At 34.9% G+C, this 20,647-nt stretch overlaps 3 protein-coding genes across 3 annotated transcripts; 1 reads left to right on the top strand and 2 right to left on the bottom strand.

Annotated features, from left to right (window-relative positions):
- The first annotated feature begins 5,401 nt into the window (after positions 1-5,401).
- On the top strand, positions 5,402-8,097 carry LOC110628334 (probable sugar phosphate/phosphate translocator At3g11320). The gene is made up of 4 exons (XM_021774956.2): positions 5,402-6,180; positions 6,401-6,504; positions 6,586-6,814; positions 7,479-8,097. Exons 1-4 carry the CDS (start codon positions 5,749-5,751, stop codon positions 7,623-7,625), a joined length of 912 nt encoding a protein of 303 aa, XP_021630648.1. The 5' UTR covers positions 5,402-5,748; the 3' UTR covers positions 7,626-8,097.
- Positions 8,098-8,403: 306 nt separating this feature from the next.
- Positions 8,404-10,675, bottom strand: LOC110620030 (proliferating cell nuclear antigen). The gene is made up of 4 exons (XM_021763587.2): positions 10,232-10,675; positions 9,270-9,422; positions 9,060-9,157; positions 8,404-8,890 (listed from the first exon to the last, which is right to left on the bottom strand). The coding sequence occupies exons 1-4, from the start codon at positions 10,548-10,550 to the stop codon at positions 8,660-8,662; spliced, it is 801 nt and encodes a 266-aa protein (XP_021619279.1). The 5' UTR covers positions 10,551-10,675; the 3' UTR covers positions 8,404-8,659.
- Positions 10,676-14,226: 3,551 nt separating this feature from the next.
- LOC110618473 (protein GRAVITROPIC IN THE LIGHT 1) lies at positions 14,227-17,960 on the bottom strand. Its single transcript, XM_021761611.2, has 4 exons — positions 17,881-17,960; positions 16,225-16,368; positions 15,417-16,144; positions 14,227-15,323 (listed from the first exon to the last, which is right to left on the bottom strand). The coding sequence occupies exons 1-4, from the start codon at positions 17,925-17,927 to the stop codon at positions 14,554-14,556; spliced, it is 1,689 nt and encodes a 562-aa protein (XP_021617303.1). The 5' UTR covers positions 17,928-17,960; the 3' UTR covers positions 14,227-14,553.
- Between the last annotated feature and the right edge of the window lie 2,687 nt (positions 17,961-20,647).

The raw sequence follows: 20,647 nt of genomic DNA, 5'->3' as shown, positions 1-20,647 counted from the left end.
CAAGTGAAAAAAAAATGAACTTCTTCATTGAAAATAATAAAATTATCAAAAAATAAATGTCTTTTCATATAGGTCGAAGATTGGGAAGTAAAGGTTTTTTTTTTTGGCGAAGGGAAATTTTCTTTCCTTTTTACATAATTCACTATTTTTAGATTGGGAGTTGTAGTTTGGGAGTTGCGACTAACTGAAGGTAATTTATGAAAGGGGTTAACAAAATAAAATTTAAAAAAATTTATTATTTAATTTTTAAATATTATCATTATTAATAAATTTAATATTTTTTTATCAATAAAATAGGCCCTTCATTTATTAGGCACAACTTTCCCAAGTATATTGTTACACTGAGAATCTTATTTTCTTTCAACAAATCATTTCATCATGGATGGATTCCAATTTCCAATTATTAAGATTCATCCTCAAATAGAGGATAATAATAAATGAAATTTGATTAATTAGTCAAAGTTTTGATTCATTAGTAGATTAATCAACGCAAATGAAATTTAAAAAAAAAAAAGTAAACTATTGTTGTTGGAGGCTTAAACAAAAAATAAAAAGCAAACTATTGTTGTTGGAGCCTTAAACTCCAGTAATAATAAATGGTATCAGAGCACGGTTTGCAACAAGTGGTATCAAAGTATGATTTGTGAGTGGAAAAGTTAGTCACCGGTTAGTTTTCTTGAAGTCTGGTCGAGAAAAGAATGGTGTCGACAATGCAAAAACTTAATCTTGAGAAATTTGGTGGTAGAGGAGATTTCATGCTTTAGAAAAAAAAAAGATCGAGATAAGTCTCGAGATCATGGGACTGCAAGATACTCTCGATGATAATCCAAAAACATGAAATTTTGAGGAACAAAATGAATTAAAGAAACCAAGAACTCCAGTCTAGAAAAAAAATATTTCTTTAACTTCAGAACTTTGAAATCTTTTGGGGCTGCTTCAATCATCACATCAGATCAAGAAGCAAGGTCCAAAGAGAAAGAGATTTAGGAGTCGGTCAAATGGTGAAGAAGAGAAAGGAGTAAGAAGGTCAGGAACTTGATAGTTCTGTGTCTCTCGGATCAGATTCTACGAAAAGTGATTTATGAGAAGACTGCTTTTGAAATCTGGAGACTTTTGGAGAAATTCTACCTGGAATAATCTTTACCTAACAGAATGTATCTAATGCAGAGGGTTTCGGGCTTCAAGATGGACGAGGACAAGACCATTGAGGAGAACTTAGATGTTTTCCAAAAGATGATGTCTAGCTTGAAAAATCTTCAGGTTCAGGTGGAGGAAGAATTCCAAGAAGTGTATCTATTGAATCCTTTGCCTCCCCCTTATGAACAGTTGAGAGAGGTTCTAAAGTATTCAAGAATTAGTATCACGACTGAAGAGGTGAATACTGCAGCAAGGTCCAAAAAAACATAACTCAATGCTCAAAAGGGTACAAGAAATCAGGGTGAAGGTCTAGTAGTAAGGGGAAGATCTGAGCATAGAGACAACAAGAACAAGGGCAAGATTGAAGTCCAAGAGTAAAGTCGAGTACTGGTATTGTGGCAAGAAAGGCCATCTCAAGAAGGACTGCTACTTGAGGAAAAACAATTAGAAGGCTTCTCAGAATGAGAAAGGTGAAGCGGCAATTGCAAACAACAATATGCAAGATTCTGAAGTTTTGACTGCAGAAACTTTAAAGGTATTGTCCACCACTGAGTTAGACATTAAAGAAGAGTAGATATTTAATTCAGGCTGCACATTCCATATGACCCTAAGAAAAGAATGGTTTGCCACATTTAAAGAAAGAGATGGAGGTAGAGTCAAAATGGGAAACAACACAACCTACAATGTCAAAGGAGTTGGAATAGTACAGATCATGATGCATGATGGCACGACTGTGATGTTAACTCAAGTGAGGTATATTCCTGAACTCAAAAAAATCTTATTTCTCTTAGTGCACTTGAATTACAGGCCTGGTACAAGGCTCAGAAAGACATAATGAAGATTGTCAAAGGCTGTAGAGTCATCATGAAAGGAGAGCTGATAAAAGGTTTATACGTTTTAAAAGGCAAAACGGTTTCAGGCGAAGCAAATCCATCCGAGGCTACTCAAGATCAAACCTGCCTTTAGCACAGCAGGCTTGAACACATGAGTTAGAAGGGAATGAAGACTCTGATAAAAAAGGGTCTGCTTCAAGGTACTAATATATCATTTTTAAGTTTCTGTGAAAATTGTATCTTTGGTAAATCTCACAGGTTGTCCTTTAAGATTGGAAAGTATAAAACAAAAGGAATTCTTGACTACATTTACTCAAACCTATGGGGATCACCAAATATCCATTTTTCTCTGTCAAAGTATCGGTATTTCATCTCCTTTATTGATGATTACTTGAGAAAGGTCTGGATTCTTTTCTTAAAAACAAAGGATGAAGCCTTTGAAAAGTTTGTGGAATGGAGATGCTTAGTGGAGAATCAGACAGGAGAGAAGATCATGACGTTGAGAACAGACAATAGTCTTAAATTCTATAATCAGAAGTTTGATTCATTTTGCAGGAAGTAGGGAATCCGGAGGCACAAAACATGTGCTTATACACCACAGCAGAATGGTGTTGCAGAAAGATTGAATAGGACAATAATGGAAAAGGTCAGAAGCTTGCTCAGTGAGTCGGATCTGTCATAAAACTTCTGGGCTGAAGCTACATCTACATGTGTGTACCTAATCAATAAGTCGCCATCTACTGGTATAGAGTTAAATGTTCCAGAATATGTGGTTAGGGACTAAGCCTTCCTATTCACACTTGAGGAGGTTTGGTTATGTGGCTTACATCCATACAGATCAAGGTAAACCATTGCCAAGAGCAAGAAAAGGGGTTACAGGATCTGATTGCTAAAGGAGAAGAAGTGTGTCATTAGCAGAAGTGTCAGATTCAATGAAGAATAAATGTTCAAGGATCTGCAGGAAGGGAAAGAGAAAAAGGTTACAGGGCAAATCTCGGGTAAGGAGACTGTTATTCTTCAGGTTTCTACATTGCAGATCAAGAACAGTGAAAGGACTAAAGATCAAGGTGGAGTTCCTTAGGGAAGAATTGAGAGTTCATCAGGATCTAAAGAGAAGGGCATCTCTTCATATGATGAATCTGAGAATGCTGAAGATGCGGAACAGGGACAAAGGGCAAAGGGAATGGTGGATTTCAAGTAAGAAGATTTTAGTGATTATATGCTTGCAAATCAAACCCCCCCTTTAAGATATAATGAGGCTAAGACTGTGTTTTAGGGTTTAGAGTTTAGGGTTTAGGATTTAGGACTTTTGCCTTCACATCTGCAAAAGAGGTTGAAATTGAAGAACCAAAGTTAAATCAATAAGTCATGACCAAGTTTATAGGTGGGGCAAGGTTTTGGTGTCTGGCAGATGAGATGGCCTGTTAAGGCCGAATTAGCTGGGACAACCTGCCAAGCCAAGCAGGATGAGTCGCGCAGTAGGTAGGCGGAATGAGCTGTTGGTGGGACGAGCTGCCGAGGGGACAAGCATCATGTGGATGCGAGGCTGAGGCAAGCTCAGGAGCTCAAGGTGGCCAGAGAAGTGCCAGGAGCTCGGAGGGGCCATGAGTACCTAGAAGCTTGGGAAGGGCTGGTGAGCTTGGGATGCTCGCAAGACAGGCAGAGTTGCACAGAAGCTTAGAGTACGCAAAAGCTGAAGACGCCCGAAGCTCGGAAGCCCTACCAAGCAGAAACAAAAGGAGCACGGGGTGAAGCGCGCCTAGTGTAAAGATCACTCCTAAACACAGGGCAGATACGTGTAGTTTTATGTTTCTCTATGAAGATTCCAGATGGGTTTTGTTTTGTTTTTGGAGACTTCCTGAAGCGTTACTCACAGAGGCGGTAACCCAAGGTATTTTGGGGTAATCGGAACAAGGCTGGATTTGGCTTATCCAGTCGCAGTTATCAGCAGATTCATGAGCGAACCAGAAAGAGATCACTAGAATACTGTAAAATGGGTACTCATGTATATCAGAGGTACACAGAAACTGAAACTCAATTATGTTAGAGAATCAAATTTGAAGGTCAGAGGTTTTTGTGATTCTGATTATGCAACTGATTTGGATAAAAGAAGGTCGGTGTCCAGGTATGTATTCATATTGGAGGAAATGTTGTAAGTTGGAAGTCCGGACTGCAGCATGTCATAGCTCTTTCGACCACAGAGGCCGAGTATATGGCATTAACAAAAGCATTAAAGGTGAAATATGGTTAAACGGTTTGATAGAGGATCTCGGGTTCAAACAAGAGATAGTAGAGGTATTTTGTGATTCTCAGAGTGCCATCAGTTTGTCAAACAATAACGTACATCATGAAAGAACCAAACACATAGATGTCAGATTGTACTTTATCAGATATTTGATATCTAAAGACATTGTCAAAACTTTACCGGTTAACAAGTTCAAAAGGACGTTGAGCTTGTTGAGGGTCAAATCGAAGAATGAAGAGGGTCAGATCAAAGAAGGGACGAGGATTCACATGAGTTGAAGAAGTTCAAATAAGGTGGAGAATTATAGGTCTGATGCTCGAATTCTTCAAAAGAGTTAGAAACTTCTGGATAAAAATAGAGAGAGATCAGATAACCTATAAATGGCCTGGCAAATGATTAGACCTGTAACGAGGTGTGATAAACTGTTGACGAGGTGTTTTGCTAAAGGGTCGACCTGCCTGATAGAAGCAAGGTAAGCAAGACAAGCCTGATGAGAGAAGGGCTAGAGTGCCTGAGATACTTGCAAGGCTGGGAGAGCCTGAATGCTCGTTAAAGCAGGCTAGGTTCCAAGAGAGCTCGAAACTCGGAAGCTTGTAAGGCAAGAAGAAAAGGACAGAGGCTTGAAGATTCACTAAGGCTTGAAAACTCGAAAGCCCGAAAGGCTGTAGGGCGAGAGTAGCCCAGAAGCCTGAGGACTCACAAGGACAAGAGTAGCCCAGATGCGAAAGTTCAGAATGCTCGAAAATTCTGAATGCACGGATTCTTCAAAATGCTTGAAAAGTCTAACGTAAGGATTTCTTAAAGTACTCGAAACGTCTGAGAGGATTAAAAGGAACGATGGTGTTTTGTTTTTCTATCTTCGCTTAAAAGAACTGAGGGATTTTTTTCAATCTTTTACATTGGGGTCAAGGTCGTTGAATATGCTATTTAAGGAGCTACATTCTTCTGTTTTGGGTGTGAAAAAAGTGTAAAAAAGTGCGCAAAGTGAAAAGTACTGTGATTGTTATTTTTGTCTGCCATTGTTGATTTGTAATCGAGTTTGTACTCGTGTGTGGTTGTTTTCTCCTCATAACTCTTTCTGAATAAAGGAAGATCCACAAAAATATATTCGAACTCATAAATTTCTATGTGACTTTCTTATTTTCCGTTATGTTCGCTCACCGAAAATCGGAGTTATGATATAGTATTAACAAGGCAATCTAATGGTATACTATCAAATATGCGTGAAGCCAATGCAATTTTTCTTTTTATCAACGTAAATGATAATTCCAAACATAGCAGAAACTCTTCTGCGAGTTTATCTCCTCAAAGCCATCCAATCTCTCTCTCTCTCCTTCCTTCTCCTATACCTCAAAATCCCATCAAACCTTGTAATAAAGATCTCTCTAGTCACTACCCATGTATACATAATTAATGGCTATCTGTCTTCAGATCTGCCTTCTTCTGTCATTTTCATCTTAAACACGATCCATGTAAAACGAAAGCTGAGACCCTCTCCTCCCTCTACACACATCAGATTCGAAGAGATATAACATGGGTCGTAGCTTCACGATCGGGCTAATAACAGCATGGTACTCCTCAAACATTGGAGTATTATTATTAAACAAATACTTGCTCAGCAACTACGGATTCAAGTACCCAATTTTCCTCACCCTATGTCACATGATGTCGTGTTCTTTGCTCAGTTACATTGCCATTACATGGCTCAAGGTTGTGCCTTTGCAGACGATGAGGTCAAGAGTGCAGTTTTTAAAGATATATGCACTTGGGATCATTTTTTGCTTGTCGGTTGTCACTGGCAATATCTCGCTTAGGTATCTTCCGGTGTCGTTTAATCAGGCTATTGGGGCTACTACTCCCTTTTTCACTGCTGTGTTTGCATATTTAATGACACTGAAGAGGGAGAGTTGGGTCACTTATGTCACTCTTATTCCTGTTGTTACTGGTGTTGTCATCGCCAGTGGGGTAACAACTTCAACCTTTTCTTCTTAAAAATATAAACATCTGCTGATATTAATCCTCTGTTTTGTTAATATTGTTTGTTCTAATCTACTTCTTGTGATATTTTTGCCAATATTGTCTTTGAAATTGCTAAAAAGTCCAGTGTTATATCATTGTCAATTATTGGAAAATTAAGAGAATTTAATAATCTTGGTTTTGATTTTCCCTTGTTGCATGACCAAAGGGAGAACCAAGTTTTCATCTCTTTGGTTTTATAGTGTGTGTTGGTGCAACAGCAGCACGTGCACTCAAGTCAGTGCTTCAAGGGATCTTGCTGTCTTCTGAAGGGTAATGTAATGAGTCCTTTACTTAAACAAAATTTGAACTCTGTGTTGTGTATTTGCTTATACTATGAATGGGCTGTAACAGGGAAAAGCTCCATTCAATGAACCTATTAATGTACATGGCTCCTGTAGCTGTTGTTTGCCTTGTTCCTGCAACAATTTTTATGGAAGGAGATGTGCTTGGGATCACAGTTGCCCATGCCAGGGATGATAAGCGATTTATACTCTATCTGACCTTCAATTCTGCACTTGCATATTTCGTGAATTTGGCCAATTTCTTGGTCACTAGACACACCAGTGCCTTGACGCTCCAGGTGCATACCCCTCTGTTTCAAGCATTTTCGTTTCCAGTGCTTCATTTCCATTGACAGCACATCATGCTGTTATACCAACATCACACCTTGAAATATATAAGCAACTTAGCGGGATATTGTTTACGAATAAGGAGTTGAGTTTATGCTATGTGGTTTGGCTCGTTCCCCAGTGGCTTAGCCTCTGTTCCCCATGAACTCCGCTTAGCTACTCTTCTCATGAGACACACTCTTATATTCATAATTTGCACTAATCAGTTCGATGTTAAAGGTTTTACCCCGATAAATAAACTCGAATTATGTAGTTTCTTCTTGGTTTTTGACACGATGGACAATGTCTATTCAATTCAGGGAATCAGTTTCTAATGAATTGTTGAATTCATGCGAGAAACCAAAAAACTATTTACTTATTGCTATAAATAATATGTATCCAAATTTTTATAATAAAAAGTTGGGATGGAACTGCACCTGCAAAAGGGGACACCAAGCCTACATTATCCTCTATTTGAGAATTTGAGTTTCTTGCATAATCCCAATTTCTCTTTCCTCTTAATAAACCTTGCATAAACCTCTCCATTTGCATTATATTTATCTATATCTAGTCATGACTTTAATTTTCATTCATCCATATATATACACTGATAAAAGTATATACTGGGTCTTCCAGGTGCTGGGAAATGCAAAAGGGGCTGTTGCAGTTGTTATTTCAATTTTGATATTCCGAAATCCTGTATCAGTGACTGGTATGTTTGGATACTCAATAACTGTAATTGGGGTCATTCTCTACAATGAAGCCAAGAAAAGGTACAAATGAGACATCATGCAGGCAATACAAATATAGATTCCATCTTTTTCTGATGTTTATTTAACTGAAGATGTATTCAGCAGTTGCAGGCTTTGACTTGGGCAGTAAGTTCATGTCACAAGCTATAACTTGACCTCTTTCAAATTCTTAAAGTTAATATTAGGGAACCATCAAATAAAGTAAGGCCTTTTTCTCAGCCAAGTGCTTCTGGGCAATCAGTCCATCTCATTTGGAGGTTGGTGGAATGTTCATCCCTTCAACTTGGCTCTTCTTTTTTCCCCCTTTTTACAAAATTTTGATCACCAAAAGGTACAATTTTGGTTTATTGATAGGAAGATTATGCTAAGATAATTTTTGCTCCATTATTGATTCAATTTTCTCCCCTAAGTGGTAGTTGACTTGTATTCTTCTATACTGGTGCCTGGCAATTGGCGTGCAACTCACTTGCCGCACCATATGTGGAACTTCATTATATTTGACAAATTCCTGGCAATGGATGAAATTATTAGCATCTCAAAATTTCTGACATTTTCAAGCCCTATAGCACAATAATACTGAATTCAAGTTCGGATTGATGTGCCATGGCAAGAGACCTAGATGCTCTTTCTATCCAAGTCATTTTTGTAACCATTCACCTCAAAAAAATAGTAGCAAACAGCCCAACAGGGTACTCTTCTCTCACTCGGGTTGTTCAGTAAAATTTCCCTGGTGTCACGCAAACCAAAAACACCAGCCGTTGCTTATTCCTCGTTGGTATTACTTAAAAAAAGTTACAAGCAGAAGGAACTTAAAGCAGAACTAAGCCACAACTAGGAATGGACATATGAACATATATAGAAATAGGGAAAGTTTCTCGCAGAACATTTAAAAACCTCTAACGCTAAAAACTTCAATAATTCTACAAACTACATATCATGGGTGTCTATTTAACCAATGACAAAAGTATTAAAGTAACAAACACGCTAAGCACAAATTCAAAACTTTTTAGCAGTTGAAACTTTTAAAGTTGGGGCTGAGTCTCATCATCACCTTCTTCCATCCATTTAAACGTGGGGCTTAGTCTCATCCTCATCTTCTTCTATCTTTGGAGCCAAGTAGAACCTGATATAACCCATCTCAGCAATCTTGTATTCGACCACAACAGGCAGCTCTGAAGACAAGCTGATTGTAACAGTGTTTGACAAAGGGGTCGCCTTAGTGAAGGAGTTCATGTACCTCAATGCAAATGTCAATGACACAGGTTCATTCATTTCTATGACTGTCGCTTCTTCTGGCTGTGAGATTATATAGTCCACAAATCAGCAATAGCCATCTCATGATATTGTTATATAGCAAACAAACAGAAAATAGCTATCAAGAAAATCCACTATAGAAAACACTGCAATAATTTTTTGCTAGCTTCAAGCAGCACATTTGTAATGATAAAAGGTTACAAGAGAATACCTTATCTACTGTAGTATTCTGCCTGACAACAATATTTGCAGTGCCAATATCGCCTCTCGTGGAGAACTTTACACCTTCCTTTGTCACAGAGATCACAACTACACACGTATATCAACCAAAGTTTTAGCAAGTTAGAAAGTACATAAATGAAATAAAGAAGCAATATCTAGAGAACTTATGGATCTCATAGATAAATATATTCTGACATACCAGTGTCACCAATGCTTGAAAGATCTTTACAAATTTTTGCAAACTCAGCTGATGGCATCCTGACAATAGCATGATATTCTGCCTCAGGAATGCCTAGGTGCTCACTATCAATGTCCATTAGTTTCATCTCAAAATCTGAAATTTTGTCTTGTGCTTCAATTCATTAAAAAGGTGAAAACAAACAAAGCAAATATCAGTTTCTTGTTTTATGCAGGAATTACAAATATAGAGCTGCTCAATGAGTCAAAATCATTATCAATTGACTTAAAGAGATAATATTGAGTACCTAATGCAGAACAAAGTAACAACCAGACAGAATAATCATATGTAATAACTGGGGGATCTTAACTGAAATTCTTGAATTTCTAATTGAAAATGTTCACTCACTTCTTGCAAACATTATATTCTAATTGAAAGCATGAATTCTTTGAATAGCAAAATCCATGCCAAATCAAATCAATTAGAAATTTTGATCATGTAGAACTATAATTCAACAAGAAAAGGAAGCAAACGTCCCTTAACCAGGAACCTTAACTGAAAGAAAAGCCCTAAAAGTTTCAAGTTTCAGCACGTCGCAGAGAAAATGCCAGTTGCTGACTCTCGCCGCAATATAAACTTAAAGCCCACTGATTATTATTACACGCTTAGAGATTTAAATCAGTTATATTTCTGTTTAAGAACATATTCGTAGCAAAAAAATAAAGCACAATCTTTGTCAATAGAAAATGCCCAATAAATACGCAGAATCATAATCTTGTTTAGCAGATAACCAAATCCCCAAATTCCTCAAGAAAACAGCAGATAAATAAACAAACAAAAGGTACTAGAAAATGTCACAAATTAACCAAGCAAAAGCCAATCAGAACAGCAAAGATCCCAATCTCCATAAACCCTAATTAGTTTTTTTTTTAAATGATTAAAAAAAAAGAAGGAAAAAGCGATAAAATTGAAAAACAACATACTAGGACTTTCAAACATGAAAGTGACAGTATCACTGCCATCGTCAGCCTTGATGGTGATGATATCATCATTTCCAGAGCATTTCAACATCTTGGACATGTTATTGAGATTCATGCCCATGGAAATGTTACGGTCACATCGATAGTGCTCAAAACCCTCGGATCTGAGGAGGAGAGCCACCAGAGCAACGTGGCTTGAATCCATGGCCTGGAGAGAGAAGCCCGTCGACGAGCAATCGAAATTGGCATCATTGACCAAGTCCTTGATGGCCTCAAGCACTTTCTTCAAAAGGGATCCTTGGACAAGTCTAAGCTCCAACATCTTCTTGTTCTCTTTCAGGTGTCAAATTAGGGTTAGAGGTTTGTGTTCAGAGAAGAAATAGAGAGGGCCAGAAGGGAAAGGAGTTGAGGGTGGGATTTGATTAAAAACGCGCGCAATTGGAATTGGGCGGGATGCTGGTGGAATTAACTTGTGTTCCCGCCACACCGCGCACTGTCCATGAAGGAGGAAGGATTGTATAAGGCCGTTTTGATGTTCTTATCATGCACCCGTTTTCCATAGGGGAATGCGCCTAGTGTTTAAGTTTAATGTCTATTTGCTCTCATTTTATAAATTTTTATATTTATAATTTAAATTTTTAATTTTGAATTAAAAATTTTTAATTTTTAAATTTATTGTAATTATAGTAACTTTTTAAATTAATTTTAATTAAATTTAAATTAATTTACACAATATATTATATGAGATAATTATCACATAAATAATTTTTAATTTTAAATTAAAAAATTTAAATTTTCATATTTATTATAATTATATCATATAAATTAATTTAAATCTAATTAAAATTAATTTAAAAAATTATTAGGATTATAACAAATTTAAAAGTTTGAGTTTTTTATTTAAAATTAAAATTTATTTATATGATAAAAATAATCACATATATTGTGTAAGTTAATTTAAATTTAATTAAAATTAATTTAAAAAATTATTATAATTATAATAAATTTAAAAATTAAAATTTTTTATTTAAAATTAAAAATTAAGACTATATAAATATAAAAAATCATAAAATTATTATTTTTTTAATCAATAGTTTTTTTTAAATACATTCTTTAAGACTTTCTAACATTTTGTATTTTCATGATGCTTAGAGAAATTACTGAAAGATAACATTTTTGCATTGGCAGATGAATTATAATGAATTTAGGAAGTTTCAGTTTCAACTTTTTCAATCTCCTATCTTCTTGTAATTTGATTAAAAAATATATTTTCCATTTAAATATGCAAAAAAAAAAATTATTGTATTAAAAAATAATTGTAAGCATATGAAGCGAGAATAAGATTTAAAGGTTAAGTACCGACTACTATCGTTACAAAAAGAAGGGAGTACTGACTACTGGAAATATTTTTTTATAAATTATAAATAAAAATGATATTTTTTTTTCCAAAATAAAAGTTCATTGAAATGAAATTAAACATACAGGACCAACTGACAACATTACATTCCACCACTGTAACAAGGCCCAAGTCCAATTATAGAAACCCCTAATTGGGCAGTGGGTCTTTGACCCAAAAGTTCCATGATCCAGCAAGGGTAGAAGATGAAGCCAAACATCCGTTAGCCTCGCAGCACCACCCCATGGCCACTAGAGACAACCAAACAGCAAACGGAAGTATCAAAATGAGTCCTTACGTGGCTCAAAAAGACCTAAACTCCAAATCAAATAAGTTGTCCTCCTCCTAAGCTCGCGAGACCCCTTAGGACATAGAAAGAAGTAGAAGAAAGATCATCCCACGGATGTGAGATCAAAAAGATGAGAGAGCTTTTACCCTCTCTCATGCCTTACGAACAATATATCAATTAAGAGTGTTTTTTTGTCTTTAATTAAGATATTGCTTCCATCTCATAAAGATATGAGCCTATGTCAATCCGAAAAATGAAGTAATTTTTTTTTATCGAATATAAAAATATGAGTATGTGTCAAAATACAATATTTTAATAAATATATATAAAAGTGTAAAAAATATCTAATATCTAATTGCAATATAGGAAATACTAAAATTAGCACGTCAACATCACTTCTATATCATCGCTTAAATTAACATATATTCATCTCAAAAGTATAAAAGTAGTCCAAAAAAAATAAGTGGCCATGGCTACAATTCAAAACTAGAAGCCGAGCAACCATAGGAGAGAAACCTAAGAGACAATGGTGGCTAGAAAACCAAACAAGCAGGGAGTTGTGAGTTTTATGATACCTTAAACTAATGGAATCATGCCTCACATGCTACCAATATCTATTTGTAAATTTGAATAAAGGAGGTTTTAACCATTATAAATATTAATGATAATTAGGTTTTAGATATTACTCTGTTTAAATTTGTAGGTCTTAACTTTACCAAAATCCAATATATAGGTCTGCTTCACATGCAGGTTTAAGTTGCACTTTAATAAGTCTGATTGAACTCCAACTTATATATGGTAGACCTAATCATATTTATTTTTCTGATTTCATGAGACAATAAATTTTGTGATATTCGAAATTGTGTTAATCTGATATCGGATTAAATTAAATAGCCGTTTGACGATCTAAAATAAAATAATATATTCATATGTACGGTCAACATAACTATAATAAGAAAATATAAGTATAAAACGACAATTATATATCAATAAAGGATAAAAGAGAAAGAAAAAAGAAAAGAATTGATAAATTTACTAAAATATATTTTGAATTTATCTTTTATTATATTTTAAAATATTAATTCTTTATAAACACGGACAGACAAAATAAAAGAGAAGATCTCCATAAAACTTTAACTGAATAGTTTTTAGTGTATAGAAACGAGCGATTCATTGTCCAAACTAACAAGTCTAACAAGCAAAGGTAAAAATACAAAACAACAAACACACAAATAAATTTTGCATATTGAAAAATCCCTCACCCAAACGCACATATCTAAAAAACAAAAACAACCATTGTTATTTAAATAAACTCAAAGCTCGCTCTCTGAACTGAGGAGAAAAAGACGGTCCGGGACAAGAGATGAGCGAGATATTAACAAATGAAACGGATTAGTTCCGAATATAAGAGGGAGAGAGAGAACTGAATATAATTCTTTTTCAAGTAAAATCAATATTAACAAATAACTACTTGATAATTATTAAGGAATGAACACGTGCTAAACGAAACGAACACGAAATTTGAAGCTGAAGCAGTTCATAATAATCACAATCACCACAAATAAATAAGCAGTAGAACACCAGCAACGCTCCCTTTACACGCAACCTTCAGCGGGTCCCAATTAGCCGAGTGAAAGGCTGCAACTTCCGTGTCCTCTTTTCTTCGTAACCAGTCCTCCTCTGTTTTTAATACCCTGAATCGCTCATCACCCCCTTCCCGGCACCCCCCGCCTTCTCTCTTTCTCTCTCTCACACATACACACGAACACGTTATAGGCACTAAAGTCTCAAATCTGAACTACTTATTGAGCTTCATTGTAGAATACTTTGTTATATTTGCTCAGTGTGTTTTGTTTTTATTCTTTCTCCATACATTGTAGAATGGTTTTACTAAATTTTAACGGTGGTTAATGGACTGGACTAGCAAGGCAAAATCCATTTTTAAGCTCTTCAACTTTTTTAGTTTTGTCTTTTGAATTTCTGCGATTTATTTGTCAAGTCCTTATTCGATTGTGTGATTTTGATTTGATATTAATCAGTTTCAACTTCAGAATATTCACAATTTATTCAGTTTCTTGATTTTTTCAAAAAGAACTTCATTAAAGGTGATTTAGAAATATTTTAAAAAGTGCACTGGTATTTCATAGTCCGTGGATTCTTTTCAAGGATGTTGTCTATTGAGTAATACAATTTTTAAATGCTTATTTAATTTTTATTTGTATTTTCAAAATGCCATTGATGAATTCCACTTTTTGTTTACTGTCAGTAACTTAGTAGTACTTAATTAAAGAATAACAACTAAAAAGATGAAGCTTGAAAAACCTGAACTGCTATACTTTGAATAAGTAATAAATTAATTATACACTGAAGAACAAATGCCTTTAAGACAAATAGCCCAAGGATTCCCATCCGAAACGACACAACTTCATCATTACACGACATAGTACCAGCAATCTTTTTTTTATTCGGAACTTAGTACCAGTAACCTCACTATATATCCCGACTAAAACTAGCAAAACATTTCTCTTCTAGAACGTCTTAGAAGTTTTCTCGAGAGAAGAAAAGTTTGTGAGATAACCAATCAACCCGTTGCATCCTACAGCACAGAGATTGCATTCTACAACCGAAACTGCAAATAATTCATGTCCTGGGAACTAGATAAACCCTTGCCTTGATAACTGATCCATTTCCAAGCTTGAATCCAGGACTAACAGGGAACCCCACAATTTGACCTGCTGGAATTTGGCCACCATAAAATTTCACTACACTCTCCATATATTGTGGATGAAACTCAGCTCCCCTACTTGCCTCAAACTGACTTGGTGCAGGGTCGAGCGAAAATGCCAGCAAGTGAAGCAACCAAATGGCTTTGGCCAACCCCAAGAACTCACCATAAAACTGACTCCTTGGATGGCTACCAGCCAATACTTGCTGGCGTTGCTCCAAGTTTCCTAACAAGGACGACTCCATTTTTGGATGAACTATGGCAACGTACTTTCTGAAGCAGAATTTCCCAAAGTGACAAGTTGGCAAGATTCCTAGGAGCTCAACGGGGTCCATAGCCTTCATGTCACGGTACTGAGTAAAGCAGTCACGGCGGAACTGGTCTGGGTTGAGAAGCGAGGAAAGGCTGCCATCCATGTAAAAGGTCTCATGGTCAAAGCCCTGGAAGATTTTCCGAGAAATGTAGGACTCCAGAGCATACTTGGCATGGTGGGTTATATTGGTGGATGATATCGCAGTAGAGTGGTTGACGGTGGCAGCCGCAGCTTCAATGGAGCGGACAGCAGCAGCAATGTCCCAGTGGGCAGCGCGCATAAGGGATAAGAGAAGCGACGTGAAGGACTTTAAGGACTCTTTCACCTGGTTCATCGTTGCTTCAAAAAGATCTGGAGCTGGTGCTGCTGCAACTGTTACATTAATTGAAATTTTAGATATATCCCTCAATTATTTTACCTTTTAATTCAATTCCATAGTAGTCGTGAAAGACAAAGCTAGTATACCTTGAGCAGCCAGACTGCAGCTGACTTTCCTCTTTGATTGAGACCTCCCTTTCTTTCCACTCCCATTGTTCAGGCTGGTGCTAAGGTTCTTCAGCTTCTCCTTCAAGTTCTCCACCTCCACTTCCCTCGACTTCACCTCCTTCTGCAGCTCCTCCACCGCAGCCTCATACGGGCCCACCACCTCCCTCAACATCCCCACACTTCCGCTACCATCAGTTCTCTTTCTCCCGCCACGGCCACCAACACTGACGCACCTCCTAAATCTCTCTCTCAAAACACCCAGCCTTCTTAGCTCCCCTACTACTGCCACGTCAGCCACCCTCATCCTCTCCGGGTCCCACGGGCAATGCGCCTCTTGTAGACACGCATACGCCCTCTTCATCTCCGAAACTGAATTGAAAACTTCATTCATTAGCATCTCCATCTCTATCACTCTCTCAATAGCCACCATTGCGTTCTTGTTCTTGTTCTTGTCGTGATCCCAACCTTTCACACTCCCTTTCTTCTCTTCCATCTCCTCCTCCTCCACAGCTTCCTCCTCTTCTTGCTCAAAGTCCTCCCGCTCGTCGGTCTCGTACTCGTACACATCGGCTACATTCCCGGAATCCTGCCTAGCAGAGGCGAGCGGGTGGAGCAAACATGAAGCAGCCACTCGTTGGATTAGGTCGGAGAAATTCGATACTTTGTTAGCCATTTCTCCTTTCTTCTTTGGCTTCAGCTCTCCGCGGCTGCAAAACGTACGAAAAGAAGTGAGGAAATAAAAGATACGCTCACTTGATGATTTAATTGGAAGATGGGGAGCTCAGACCTGGGAATGTGATCAGATCGTAGATTGAATCTCGGTGACTTGACGACCGCTGGCTCTCTGTCGAAAGGAAAAGAATAAAACAATCCAAGGTCGTTGCCTTCAATCTCGAGGTCACTCTGGTGGCTCTGTTGCTTCTTCTTCTTCCTGGGGCACCAGCAAATTGGTATCAGTGACTGAGAAGCGGTCTTCCGTTTACCAGTGAACCGGTAACGCAAGATTCAGTGAAATCATTGGAGTTAGTGCTCAGACAAGAAGAGAGCGTGGGTAGAGGAATATCTAATTTGGATTCTGGCAAGTGCTTTAGATGCAAACTCGCTGTCTGGATCATACACGTGTGTGAAATTACGAAAGTGCCACCAACGTGGTAAAGCGCAGACAGCTTCTTTTGATTGGGAGGTTTTCGACTTTAATTTACAACTGGTTTCTTCCAAGTGAAATTTCGTTACTCATAAAAATATAAACATGAAAATATAGATAAGCTTTATATAATTATTAATATAATATATATTTATAATCGATTATAAATAATTTTCCATTTAAATATATATATATTTTTTTTGAAATAGGGGTTGGGGAGTCGAACCTTAAACCTTTCAAGATTACAGAATACACTTTTCACTAGGTTAAGCCTTGAAATGCTTTCCATTTAAATATATAAACTTAGAAATATAATCATTAACTATACTCATTTGTAACGGAACTTTATTTTCAAGTCTTGTATTCTATTGCAATTCGTATTATAAGTCACTAGAAAAGTGTTACAGTTAAGATTCAAAACTTTATTTTTTGTAATTTTTAATTATATTCTATACTTTAATCTAATTTAAAATTATGTAATTTTATTATAATTATTTTTCATGAATGATAATAAAAATAAATTATTGATTGGGATTAAATAGACTCTTTAGATTTTTAAGAATGATATTTTGTAGGCATTACTATATCATGCCGTTGTTTAAAATTCATTTTTAAGTTCTACAAATTTTGCAAAGCGTCATGGTTTAATAGCAGCTTGAAATCGGGTTTTAAGAATCCGTTAAAATTCCATTTCAAAAAAAAAAAAAAAAAATCCGTTAAAATTAAATACACATATTATTATTGAAGATAATTAAAATAAAATTAATAATTTATAGATCAATCCAATAAAATTAAACAAGTAAACATGAAAGATTATAATTTTTTTAAAATATTATTTAAAAAAACGATACGTTATTAAATTATGATCAATAATTAAAAATAAACGCATTTCTTTAAAACTTCTAAATTTTAGGTTTAATTGGTAGAAAATAATTTATATTTGAAAATATAAATATTTTTTTAAAAAAAATACTTTTGATAAAAAATATTTTCAAACAAGATAATTTAATTTTAATTTAAAAATAAAATATATTAACAATTTTATATATAGAAATATTAAAAAAAAAATTTTAAGACCAATCCATCGGTACTTAAAATGGCCAAATCAAGTGATTAAAATTTGAAACTTTTGGTCGAATTATTTTTCAATTCTTTCCTCGTTAATACTCTAAAATTAAAATAATTAAGCTCTTAAGGTTAAAAAAAAGAAGAAGTGCAGATTGGTCATGTAAGATTGCAGGAAATGAAACATGAGAGCAAGAGAAAGAAAGAAAAGGAAAAATTAGGAGCAGCAATTACCTTGAGCTGTTGGAATGCATGGAACAAAGCAACATGCTGGAGAACATAGCCTTTAGCAGATTTCTCAGAGAGAGAGAGAGATATTCTAAATATAAATTTGAGAGAATTAATAGACAAGGAGACAGGTATTTATACTTCAAGCTGTTGTTGAATTTCTTTTTTTTTTTTTTTTTTTTTTTTTTTTTTTAAGAAAAAAAAGGAAGAAAACATTGCTGCATGCATGACAGGTGATCATGTTCATTTTCCAACAAGACAAAAGCAAAACGTTCGGTTCGATAAGGATCAATTGGTTTTCTAATTTCTAATCACTACTTTACTTACTTCTACTACTCTTATTCTAATTCACTGAATTTGGATTCCAATTTCTGTTTCTTGGAAATTTCTAAATTTTACATTAATCCGTTAAAATATTTTTTTTAAAATAATATCTTTATCTATTTATTTTATAAAAAAATATTTTAAACAAAATTATTTTTTAAATTTTAATGTTTGGAACATTTAATCGATCAAAAATAGTTTTTTATTAAAAAAATTAAATAATTTTAAAGAAAATAATTTTTTTAAACATTTTAAAAGATTTTATTAAGATTGTTTATTAAGTTAGAATTTAATAATGAAACATAAGTTATTTTATTAAACAATATTTTTCATAAAAAATAATTTTTAAATATAAATTATAAGTACTATTTCAAAACAAAAAAAAAAAGAAGTAAATTATCATTTTCCCACATATATAGACTTACTATTTTCATCCATTTCTAATTAATACCACTTTTTTTTACATAATAATTTACTTATTAGCTTTAAAATTCATATCTATTTAATATGCTGAAAAAATAAAATTTAGCAGTTTTTAAGAATAATTTAGTAATAAAGCATTAGAAGTGTATGACAAATTAAAAAATAAAATAATTCATTACTTAAACTATATTAATTATATTATTCAAATCCTTTACTCATTCATTCATTTACTAGAGTTCATTACTTTTTAAAAATCTCATCAATCTCATTCAATGTCGTAATTCTATTACTTCCAAATCTCAATTTCATCAATTTCTCAAACTTAAATTAGGAGTTGGAAAAATTAGTAAAAAAAAAAAAACCTAAAGAGTGAGATCCCAAAGTACAAAAAAATAATCAAAAGCTAACCCTATATATTCATAGATGAAGACCCACCTGTTACAACGATAGAGATAACTCAGAACTAGTTAGCTCACTGTAATTTCAAGCTTCCAAGGTTGGGGTTCTTGCCCCTTAGAATAATCCTAGCCACTAGAGAGATTTGTGTATCCATGTGGCTACGAGACATGAAAACATGCATAAAAGGTTCACTACTAGCTTCCTCTCGCAAATCTTATAAAATGGCCAAATAATTTTGCCAAAGGACTCGATTGTGGTGTGGGAGCTTTGCTGTAATCTTGTTGGGTATCTGATGCAAGTATCCTCAAGTGGTGGGCAACTATAAAAGCTTCATCATCTGTACGCATGTATATACAAACATGCATATGGGACAACGTACTCTTAAAGATAAGGAGGACAGTTTCATCAATTCTCTCTTCCCTGTTCCTAGCTGCCCAGTGACTTCTGATTAGAGAATCCGGTATCATATTTTGCTAGTGAGTACTCTTTTGGATATGTTTGGTTTAAAAATCAATGTCAGATCAATTCCAGTGAAGTACAATTAAGAAGCAGATGAATTCAATCCCATTTAATTATTTAAAATTTTTTTTCCTTTAAGATTATTAACACTTTTTTCAGGAAAAAAAAAACATATAAGCAAACTATTTACTTTAGCACCATTCAATTTTATGTTGAAATTTTGGGCAGAAAATGGTTGCATGAAAGTGAGATAATTCAACTACTTTTTGATCCCTTGCCACATTGTAGCCACGTGTCAATACCAAAATGGATGGAGATATTGCGTCCCCTACATAATCTCACATGGGAATGTGGCAAATGAAAAAGGATAAATATAAATGACATTATTAGAAATGTGTTAAAATCATGAGTTTTTTAATGAACTTTTAGATGGGACGTTAATTGTTTTTATTCATACTAGTTGATGGGATGCCATTGTTGGGAGGCTTTCATGATTTGAAGTTCGAAGCACATATGTCTATGGGGAGGGTGACCACCAAATCCACAAGTGGGTCCCTTAAAGGTGAAAATCTTCGAATGTGATTAGTAACCTTAATAAAGTTCCTAGATACTGAAGAAGTGTAAAGATATAATGTGTTCAACATATCCTTAAATCCTCGATCAACGTTATAAATTAAAAGAACGATGAATTACTATGTGAATTATGTTTCTGGAAAAGATTAGAGGAAAGCCATTCTCTCTCTCTCCATTTCTAATAAATTTATTTGAGATCAAATTTCAATCATTTTCATTTCTATGTTGTATTTTTTTATATAATAATATGAATAAAAAGTAAAGTAAAAAATTATCCATTAAGATGTAAAAATGAATTATATTTTATCTCTAATCTCTGTCTCCTTTTTTAGATCAGAGATGGCTGTACAAATTAGGTAAAAGAAATATGAAAAAATGGAGAAGTATTTTCCATTAGGTTTTGTAAACCCAAGTCCCAAATATCTCAATTTTGATCAATCATCAGGAAAAGAGAGAAAAATGGATTGCTATAGAAGACAGGAGTGACGTTCATTTGACGATAGAGGGCCTTAATAGTTTGGCCTCCGAGCGCCACCAAGCCTCAGCGCACTGACTATTCGGCCCAATGCGTAGTTACATTCCCCTTCACCAATAC

Source organism: Manihot esculenta, chromosome 1 (assembly GCF_001659605.2).
Source record: "Manihot esculenta cultivar AM560-2 chromosome 1, M.esculenta_v8, whole genome shotgun sequence".
Taxonomy (NCBI): domain Eukaryota; kingdom Viridiplantae; phylum Streptophyta; class Magnoliopsida; order Malpighiales; family Euphorbiaceae; genus Manihot; species Manihot esculenta.
This window is presented reverse-complemented; position numbering and strand designations above follow the sequence as displayed.

Bases quoted from the DNA above. Each gene is read 5' to 3' on its own strand.
- LOC110628334 (XM_021774956.2), top strand. From the start codon at position 5,749: ATGGGTCGTAGCTTCACGATCGGGCTAATAACAGCATGGTACTCCTCA. The intron at 6,181-6,400 runs GTAACAACTTCA...GCATGACCAAAG, and splicing joins GTGTTGTCATCGCCAGTGGG to GGAGAACCAAGTTTTCATCT. The intron at 6,815-7,478 runs GTGCATACCCCT...TGGGTCTTCCAG, and splicing joins CCAGTGCCTTGACGCTCCAG to GTGCTGGGAAATGCAAAAGG.
- LOC110620030 (XM_021763587.2), bottom strand. From the start codon at position 10,550: ATGTTGGAGCTTAGACTTGTCCAAGGATCCCTTTTGAAGAAAGTGCTT. The intron at 9,423-10,231 runs GTATGTTGTTTT...AATGAATTGAAG, and splicing joins TTTCATGTTTGAAAGTCCTA to CACAAGACAAAATTTCAGAT. The intron at 9,158-9,269 runs GTATGTCAGAAT...ATACGTGTGTAG, and splicing joins TTCAAGCATTGGTGACACTG to TTGTGATCTCTGTGACAAAG.
- LOC110618473 (XM_021761611.2), bottom strand. From the start codon at position 17,927: ATGTTCTCCAGCATGTTGCTTTGTTCCATGCATTCCAACAGCTCAAG. The intron at 16,369-17,880 runs GTAATTGCTGCT...CTGGTGCCCCAG, and splicing joins ATGCATTCCAACAGCTCAAG to GAAGAAGAAGAAGCAACAGA. The intron at 16,145-16,224 runs GTCTGAGCTCCC...TACGTTTTGCAG, and splicing joins CGATCTGATCACATTCCCAG to CCGCGGAGAGCTGAAGCCAA.